The sequence below is a fragment of the Strongylocentrotus purpuratus genome, unplaced genomic scaffold (genome assembly GCF_000002235.5).
Source record: "Strongylocentrotus purpuratus isolate Spur 01 unplaced genomic scaffold, Spur_5.0 spur5_scaffold_4, whole genome shotgun sequence".
NCBI lineage: Eukaryota > Metazoa > Echinodermata > Echinoidea > Camarodonta > Strongylocentrotidae > Strongylocentrotus > Strongylocentrotus purpuratus.
The window spans coordinates 17,967,763-17,978,067 of record NW_022145610.1 but is presented as its reverse complement, the minus strand read 5'-3'; the positions used below and the strand labels follow the sequence as shown (position 1 = coordinate 17,978,067).

At 37.1% G+C, this 10,305-nt stretch overlaps 1 protein-coding gene across 1 annotated transcript; it reads right to left on the bottom strand.

The window, feature by feature from the left end:
- Positions 1-283: 283 nt before the first annotated feature.
- On the bottom strand, positions 284-9,860 carry LOC584649 (negative elongation factor E). The gene is made up of 8 exons (XM_784505.5): positions 9,585-9,860; positions 7,593-7,674; positions 6,643-6,701; positions 5,978-6,180; positions 4,427-4,470; positions 3,648-3,777; positions 2,350-2,513; positions 284-1,662 (listed from the first exon to the last, which is right to left on the bottom strand). The coding sequence occupies exons 1-8, from the start codon at positions 9,654-9,656 to the stop codon at positions 1,586-1,588; spliced, it is 831 nt and encodes a 276-aa protein (XP_789598.3). The 5' UTR covers positions 9,657-9,860; the 3' UTR covers positions 284-1,585.
- Positions 9,861-10,305: the final 445 nt, after the last annotated feature.

The window sequence follows — 10,305 nt, the reverse complement described above, 5'->3', positions numbered from 1 at the left end:
TATTAGGACATTGCTAATGTTTAAATTTCACAGATAGGACATACATGACATATTCATAATTTCTGCAAAGTTCTACAGAATTTGAGGTTGGCTGCAAAAGGGACATAGTATCTTTAAACTACTGCTTACATAAATACTGCACAGCCTATGTGAGTTATCTAATGTTATGTGGGCACAACTTTGCATTGCATTTAGTTATTATCTAAGCAATTTTCTGAAAAAGTTTGCAACCCAACTTGTATAAAACTCACCAGCCATTAAAATTAGGTCAGCACACAGGATACAGGTGATACTTTCTACATTTATTTATTTACATACATGAAACAACAATGTACATTTCTTACAATAACTACAAGCACATTATGAATATATGCTCAAAAATACCTATCAGCATTTCAACACTGGTATTTTCTATATGAACGTCTTACATCTCATATTGCATTAATTTCACTAAATTATATCATGGGGTTTCATTTTTCCCTTCCAAACACCGAAAATCATGAAATGATTTCTTGAAGAGTAAACTCTAACACTATAACCAACCAACCCTCCCACATAGTGATGAGAGGAGGACAGAAGCTGTGACAAATGCACAATTGTACAAGGCAGGACAAGATCCGGGGAAGGTATTCAGTTCCGTATCTATGTCAGGAATATGAGTATTTTACTTACAGTAGATAAAATACTAAATTTGGTATTGATGAGTTGAAGCTTTTGGCTAAGTATTTTACCCTAAATTCAAGACAGCTTACAAATGACATTTGTAAAGCACTTCATACTTCAATTTTTCGAACTTATAGTGCTTTACCGATCGTGATGCTATCCATTAGATTTCAAGCACACAATGAATATGTGCACCATCTCCACTCACGGGCTGGTATTCCTAGTTATTCAGCACATGCTTCAGCGATAATTGCTCTGCACTCTTTATCTATTTCATAAAAAATACTGGGTTTAAGGTGACAGTTGCAATCTGGTTTTAGATTAGGCCAAGGGTTATGATTGATATACTGTAGTGATGGGTCTAGGGTTCGGAATCTGGTTCCAAAATGAAAAACTGGTGACAAATTATCTTATGACGGAGCATATGTAGAACAATCACGTTCTGAAACTGAATGTTCAAATAACATCTTAAATGCACGATCACATGTACATGATCGCCAGGCAACAATAAACTGATTGTCAATCACAATTCACAATGCTGTACATAAGAGATAACTGTAATTTTGTAATTGATTGGTCGACGGTCGAATGATTTGGATCAACAGATTTTGAAAATCAAAGTGATGATCTGCATCTTCACAAGTCCAAACATCGAACTGGTATACAACCACTACTTCTCTCCTGCCATAGCCCATCACATTCAATGATTATCTCCCTTATGCGAATGGCTCATTATTGTCATATATCATTTTTCTCTGTCATCCTAGCATTTGGTGATAATCTCCCTTATGCGAACGGCTCATCATTGCCGTATATCATTATTCTTTGTCATCCTGGCATTCGGTGAAAATCTTTCCTATGCAAAAGGGTCATCATTGTCTTATATCTATTATGCGAACGGGTCATCATTGTCTTACATCTCTTATGCGAATGGGTCATCGTTATCATACACCACTACTTCTCTACTGTCCTTTGGTCTTGTCTTGGTGATCCCACCAGCTGTGTAAAAGGAAACAAAAAATAAAATCAATTACAACCCTGTCACAGAAAAACAAATAATATATCTTTCTGTTGTTTTAATGTTGAGTGCTTACTATATAGAGGGGAACTGAAGAGAAATCTCTAGATCATTCTTATAAGGCCTGTCCTTATCAGCTCGAGTCCAGGAAATTAGCCAGATCAAGAAATAGCGGGCTATTTGGCAGGTGAAGACGCAAACAGTGAGCTATTTGCTTTGGAAATCTTCCCAAGATATCTTGGGCTAGTTTGCAAAATAGCCCGCTATTTGTTGGTCTGCCTTCACCAGGCCGAAGACTCGCACTATGCACAAAGGCTGAGCAAATTTTTTGAGTTCGGTTTCGAGATGAAGACACAACTTGTAACTTCGGGCTAATTTCTCCGATCACAAAATAGCGGGCTATTTGGCCAACTCGAGCTGATGAAGAGAAGCCTATTGTGTCTTTAAGCCCGTCTGCACTAGTTTGGCATGGAGAGATTAGACCTCCCTGCAAGGTCACTGGCAGGTGGTTATCTCATCAAATCAGCTCTCAATTAACATAAGAAAAAGGGCATCATGGGAGATCAATGGGTACGGCTTAGGCATTGTTTGCTGTATAGAGGGCGCAAGTAGCTATAAGTAGTGCAGTGGGGCTTTAAACTGTCAACAAACAAATCTGTTCATCTCACCTATCTTGGTCCAGGGTGAGTTGGTGTTATTCTGGACTGCTTCTAGAGAAGGCTGTCTCCTGGCCATGGCTACTCTGACCGTCATTCCATTCACCATGGTACCGTTCATCTCTTCAATGGCCTTGTCTGCGTCCTCCATTTTATCAAATGTGATGAAGGCACGTCTGATACATAAAATAATCAAAATCATAAACCATAAAGATGATAATAATGACAACAACAACATTAATAATAAGGATAATAATAACAATAATGATAACAATATAATTATAAAGATATATTGACTGCTATGAGAGTCATCGCTGTTTCTATAGGCTCAAGGGGACATTACATTCTGATATGACCCTGAGGCGCAACGGGGCGGGCGGCGACCCGAGGGGAATTCATTTATGCGGCCCGTTAACCGTTTAACTATTGACCGGTAGGCAAGCATGGCTAAAATCACGACTCCAATTTTGACCAATCAGATGACTAGATTAATTCAACAAACTAACGAAAGGTATGTTGTATTGGATAGTTTTATAGTGCTTGTCATATCTAACATATATGGGGCACCAATTTCGGTGCATTCAAGAAATTCCTTCCTTCGGGCAGTCATTGGACACCTGGGTGGAGAGAACCCACTACCAGTACCTTTGCATCTCCAGTCACTGCAGTCTAGTGTTAAACCAATCGACCATGACACCTCACCATCATCTTCATCTACTTAAGGGGCCCCTCTATGGGAGGGGGGAGGGAGAGGGGGGATAGGTGACCGTTGGTCAGGACGTCTCGTAACTATTCTTTTTGTATCTCCATCTGTAGCCAACTCCAATTCAAATTTTCTTTGTTTAATTTATGCAGTCTATATATTAATTCCTTGGTTAGCTTCCCTTTCTCCTTCATGGGGAACCCAGATCTTAAAGGGAGTGTAGCATGACGAGACTACGTGTCTTTTCCGTGGCCTGACTCAGGGCCAATCGGGTATAATACGACTACCTACGACCACCGCATTATTCACGTGCATGCACAATACGAAGCGTGAGGAGAACTTCGGTCCATAGAAATGTCTTAATAGATCTCTATGCTTAGGTCTGTTTCGCAAACGCTAGCGACCGTTTAATCAAGTCCATTCGTTTACGTGCAATTGTCCAAAAGAAGTCGTAGATGGCATTAACCAGTATGTGCCATGCTACACCACTTTAAATGAGCGCCTTCCGGCATATAACAAACATATATGGAGTTTGCATTTAAGACAAATATAAATGAACATAGTTTCTCCTTACTGGGTGTTTTACATATATTCTAAGGATGCTTACTTTCTTTCTACTTCCAGTGAGACGTTGGCCATCGTACCAAACCTGCTGAAGGCTTGCTTACACAGATCCTCGCTGATCTCAGGAGAAGTTACAAAGATTGTGTGTCCTTGCTTTTTACCACCTTCTTGATCTACAAGGCAAAGGACAAAATTAAAATAATTGTTAATTTCATAATATTGATGAAGGATAATACAATAATCACAAGAGAAAAAAAATGATAAGAGGAAATGTTATTTCAACTTATTTGTTGTATGTTGAATCCTTAACTGCTTGGACCCTAATGACGTGACAAAGTAAAACATATCCTTTAATATTTTGTAAATAATTGCTCAATTCATACATGAATGAATTATAAAATAAAACCATATATACCTAAGGTTTTACTAAAGTTTGTAACGATTGGTAATTAGTATTCAAGAAACATAAAATGGGACATACATACATGAGCACATACTGTTCTAAAATATTGTATAGTTCTACTATCACATATCTTTGTGAGATGCAAGTGAATACATTCAATTTGTTCCATGACTTTAACCCCAAAGTATATTAATAAAGCTCAAGAGTTACATCATCCTTTTCTGCACATTTGACATTACACTGTAACACTACACAAGAATAAAAATTCTGCTATGGATACTTTTCATGGCAAATCAAGTATATGTCGCCCATCTACATGTATAACAATAAAAATCATTACACACAAAAAAAACTAACAGGATATGAAGATCTGACTCCGCGTATCGATATTCTGTAGAGTTTGAGAAGCTTATACTTACTGAAGCCACGTTTCTCATCCTCAAGAGTTCCACTGCTCACAAAACTGAACATGATGGAGCAAAAAAAGTAAAACAAACATGAGATGACACAGCAACAAGGGCTTTGTTTACAATAAATCAACTGAGGTTGGGTATCTTCAATTACGTATTATAACTAGGAAATCTAAGGAAAGGTATTCGTGTAAATTGACCTTTATGATCTCAGAACTTTGAGCAAATAACACACAATGCATTAGTTCATCAGCAAAGTACTGGTTGATGCCTCCTAACTTTCTTGAAATATAGTGATGGTGAGATGGAAAGAGATATGAACAACAAGAAAGCAAAAACCTTCCGGATTATCTTTCTGTGGTAGGCAAGTTTAATAGTAGGCCTATCTGCAGTGTATCTGCAGTGTCTCTATATGCAGTATTTTACTGCTATAAAGGCTAAGGTTTGAACCAGGACAAAATTCAACTTAATCCAGAAGTGTTGTATTAGTATTATCCTGAGTTCAGCCACAGTGAAAGCACAGTGAAAGTACTGCCTACCAGGTACCCATTTCTAAACTTGGGTGGAGAGTGGCAAACAGTGATTAATGCCTTGCCAAAGTGCTGTGGCAGAGCTTCAAAACTTGTACCTTGTGATCCACAGTGAATCAACTCATTCACTAGACCACAACACTTCACATCGAATGCCATTCTTTTTCAAAGCCCGTCTGTACTAGTTTGGCCAGGGGAAATTAGACCTCCCCGCAAGCTCACTGACAGGTGTTTTTCTCATCGAATCAGCTTTCTTTTAATTTGATTCGATTTATTGAAATAAAAGAACATGCAACTCACTGGGAAGCTGAAATTATTCTATTTACAAAGTCAATATACAACACAATGAACGATCAAAATATGAATGACTAAAACGTACGACTATAAATCATGCATAATGAAACAAAATGAGAATCAAATATTACATCAATATCTAAATATATTACAAACATTACCGGTAAATCAAAATCTAAATATATTATGAATACAACATCAAAATCTAAATATATTACAAATATTACGTTAAAATTTAAATATATTACAAATATTAAAATATTAAAAACATTAAAAACCTTCTGTGTCATCAAAAAAGTAGAGAGAGAGAGAGAGAGAGAGAGAAAGAGAAAGAGAAAGACGGAACTAGAAAGAGGAATAGAAGGAAGAAGAAAAAAGAAAGAAAAGTTGATCAGGGAATATACGAAAGAAAAAAAAAAAAAAAGGTGTGACAATATAATATATCAACGTCATTTTAAAAAATTTGTTTAAGTAAAAAAAGTAAAGTTAATCCCGCAACACATCAAAGTTCAATGCAAATAATTTTGTAACTCAAAAGGATTGTATGTAGATTAAAAAAAAAAAAAAGAAGCTCTCAATTAACATAGAAAAAATGGGATCATGGGGAACAAACAGGCACCGATTAGGCATTGTTCGATATATAGAGGGCGCAAGTACTGTAGCTATAAGTAGTACAGTGGGGCTTTAAATATTGTCTCTTTGAATGGATAGTAGCATCCACGTAGCCCTTAATTACCTGTCATAGAGACTCTTTTTAGAAGAGTCGACACTGGGTGATGAAGATTGTTCATTGGCACCCCTCAGACCCGATTTATGATCATCAAAGGGTTTGTAAGAGGGTGCAGCACTGACAGGCTTGTCTTGATTTCGTTGTCTTTCTAGGTTGCGAGACCTCTTGAAACCCTTCTCTTTATTCTCAGGCTTGTTTGATTTGGAGTGCTGTGCATAAATGTGAGAGAAAAACACAAACAGACAATCATCATCATCATCATCATCATCATCATCATCATCATCGGCAAGTCCCAGGTCTGTTTAATACAGAGATTGGTGGCCATGGCCATCCATTTCTATCTATTATCTGCTATTCTTAAAAAGCGGGTATTGCTGATTTCATTTTGGGTTGCCCATTTGTTCAGGCTTGGCAAATATGTGAGACATTGCTTTCTCCTGCTTCTCTTTCCAGCAATTTTCCCCATGAATATTGTTTTCTCTAGATTATCCTTTCTGTATATATGTAACCAACAAATTGCATTTGCCTCTTTCTTATTGTGTTGTTGGTTTTACTCTTGCTTTTCTGTTCTGAAAACTTCTTCATTTGTTATCTTTTCTGCCCAGGCGATAATTGTTCCCTCCCCCTCCCTCCCTCCCTCTCTCTCTCTCAATGCAATATACCATATGTACCTGAGCTGCTAGCACCTTCTTGGCAAGTTCCCTTGCATCCTCTTGACTTGTTTCAGCAGCTAGAATGGAAAGCAAAGAAATACCATTTGGAAACATGACACTCTAATGACTCTATTCTCCTATAACAGCACCATGTACCCCCCTTCCCGGCTGCTATCGACTCAAACATTCACGATTATGATACCGTAGTTGGCCTCTGCATTTATTTTGATTTTTTTACTTACCTCCATACTTTCAAGTTTTCAATTATATATGCATTTTTATGTGTGTGTATTTCAGTTGTCATTCTTTATGTAAATCAATTATATTATATACTATTATTCTTAATTGAATGTTTTGTATTTGATTTATCAATAAATGCATAAACATCTTCTTTAAAAAAAAATATTTAAAAAAGAAGTTTACAAAAGCCTTTTGTATTTTACAAAGGAAAAGGATTTTGGAAAAAAGTTTCTATATGGAATCGGTCCAAAGTATAATGGACAAAAAAAAAAGGTAAACATGAAAGAAATATACATTCAAAATTCAAAAGTACTCCACAAATTAAACACAGATTATAGAATCAAAGCATAACTCTTTTAATTCATCTTCTAGCCAGCCTCAAATTTTGCCATAATTGCTACATGAGACACTTGAATAATGGATGAAATTTATCTCTGAATATATTCTGGTTTTCTTAAAATATGTACTCTCCCCTTTCTTTAATTTTTTTGTACATGTCACAGGCAACACATTTTTTTTTTCTTTTTTTTCCCCCTTTATTTAGAGTACGCTTCCTTTCAACTTGAACATTTTTCTTGTCAATAACATACATGGGCAAGATTTTTTTTTTTTTTTTTTTTTGGGGGGGGGGGGGGGGGGGAGACCACTAAAGATGAAAAAGATATCTAAGATTTACACTTTATTTCAAGATGTGAACATACAGTAAGCTAAGAAGAAATGATACTTACGTCTCTTTGTAGCCTTTGGTTGGGGAGTTGTTGGGGTTTGAGGATTTGTTTTGCTCTGTCTTAGTTGCTGAATCATCTTTTTCTGTGAGGAAAAATTACGATCAACAGAATCCACATAAATTGTTTAAACCCTGATCCAGCAAATCTCGACGGCCAACAAGTAAGAATGAACTAATGAAGATAGATCTTGATCTTAGTTATTTTATTCTTTATTTCATTTTGTTCTATACTTTAAATACAATTCTAGTTTTGTTATCAATTCATTACTGTATCTAACACCTTATCTAATTCTTTGTCCAGTGAAGTGCTCTAAACTCATTTCCTTGTTATTATCATTACAAAATTAGGCTACCTGCAGCTGTATGAGGCCAAATAACAAAAATAATGTGTCCTTTGTCCCCGCCATTTGCTTTTTGGCCGCCGCCTCCTTTTTTTCTTCTATTTAATATTCAGAAGAAAAAAACCCTGAAATACCCCCAAAAGCCAAACAAAATACCAAAAAAAGCTGTGGTAACAGCACCAAGTTTGAATATCTTCAAAAGATTACTTGTTAATTATTGGTCTAAATTCCAGTGTGTTGCACGTGATCCATCTCTCTAGTGTGCCCTCAAAGTTGTTTTCATCTGTTAATCACAACCATAAAGAAGAAGCGACCGGAAGACCAACAGGACTACCTTTTCTTCCGTATATTGTTGATGTTGATGATGATGATGATGATAATGATGATGATGATGATGATGATGATGATGATGATAATGATATTATTATATATAAGTCTAGTCATTGTCTAAACTCTTATAATAATAAAATAATGATAATGATGATGATGCGGAGGAGGAGGATGATGATGATGATGATGATGATGATGATGATGATGGTGACAATGATGAGGAATTGATGATGAGATGATGTGATGGATTGATGATGTGAATTGTGTTGATAATATAATATCATAAATGATAATTAATTATTAATATAGGCTTAGAGTAAAGGAGGGGGTTTTCGGCCACTTAAGACAAAATCCTATTTTATGGACCCTTTACTTCCTATTTATTATCATTTCTTGTTCAAATCATGAAGCAAATATTATTATTATTTAAACAAAAAAAGAATCCCAGAAAAAAATCACGAATTGCCAAGACAATATTCATTTCAATTTTCACTGTTTCGGAGTCAGTTATCGGCATAGCGAACCCGTTTTCGGCCGCATGTACAAAGTCAATAGGAAGCGAGCGCGCGCCGTGCGTTTCCGCGCTGATCTATAGTACTAGCGTGCGGAGCAGGTATTCCACGCCGGAGCTCCCGGAGCTCGCCAGGCCGAAAACTATTACTGCAGTGATCGGAAATTGGAATCTGAATTAGACAGAGATATCGTGTGTGCGTTGCAGTGTCCGGCTGCATTGATTTAATACATGCGGTGAGATACTTTTGAGCTTGCGACTAGCACAAAATCGGGCTCTTAATCTGAAAAATACTTGAAATAAAGCTCATTTTATGGTACCCATATTTCTTACAGACACGCATAAGATACTCGATACTCAGATTCGGGCAGCGGGACCGCTGATTACATCGCTAAAATGTGATATTTTAGGATATATTTTTCATTGCAAATGTGGTTCTTCAGTGACTCTGGCATGGTATGGTATGTGTGGGATATGTGATATGCTGTTATGCGATGTATTTTAAAGGTATTTTACCATGCATCCAACCAATTGGCCGAAAACTGAAGCTGGTCGATTACCCCCTTCTTTACTCTAGTCTAGACTAGTAATAATAAATGATAGGCCTAACCATAATAATTATCATCATCACCATCATCATTTAATAATATAAACAAAAACAGAAGATAAAATTTTACAGATCAATAAGGTTTTTCGACAAGTAAGTTAGACATATCATGGCATGCAGTAACACCAACTGTGCAATCGTATATTTTGGGTGTGGGATTTACAAACACAAAACCGAATATATGGGACAATATATTGAGCTTGCCTTCTTCCTTAGCTTCGCAAACTTTTTCTGGAGCATTTCCTCTTCTTCTGTGAGTTTGTTGGAGTAACCCATCGCAAAATATTTACAAAATACGGGGAAGAATGTATCAGGAGACAAGAATTTCAGGAAAATCTTCTAATTAATTAGAGATAATCTATCGCTTGAGCTGAGCTTTTTTCTTCTTTTCGCTCTCTTGCACTGCTGAAATAACCGACTAATTTCTTCCTATCATATCCGCGGACGACGTCGATTTATGAATAGGGACTCTTCGATTTGCGTGGACTGATAAGTGTGACGTCCATTCAAGGCAGTGCATTAAAAGGACGTCGATCGTAGCAAGCATTGTCTTCGTGCGAATCTAAAAGTCCCTAATGAGCGAAGAGCAGTGGCGGATCCAGGGGGGGGGGGCCGAAACGGCCGCGGCCCCCCCTATTGGCGGCGCAAAAAAAAAGGAAGAAAAAAAGAGGAAGAAAAGAAGAGGAAAAAAAAGGAGAAGAGGAGAAGAAAAAAAGGAGAAGAGAAAAGAAAGGAGAAGGGAAAAGAAATAGGAAGAGAAGAGAAAAGAGAAAAGAAAATATAAAGAAGAAAGCCCAACTCCCCCCCCCCCCCCCCCCCCCCCCCCTCCCTCCCACTCCGGGGTCGGAGGGACCGAATTTGTGTTCCCAAAATTTCCGATAAAGAGTTACTTTTCACGCCCGGCCCGTAATACACAAAAATACGG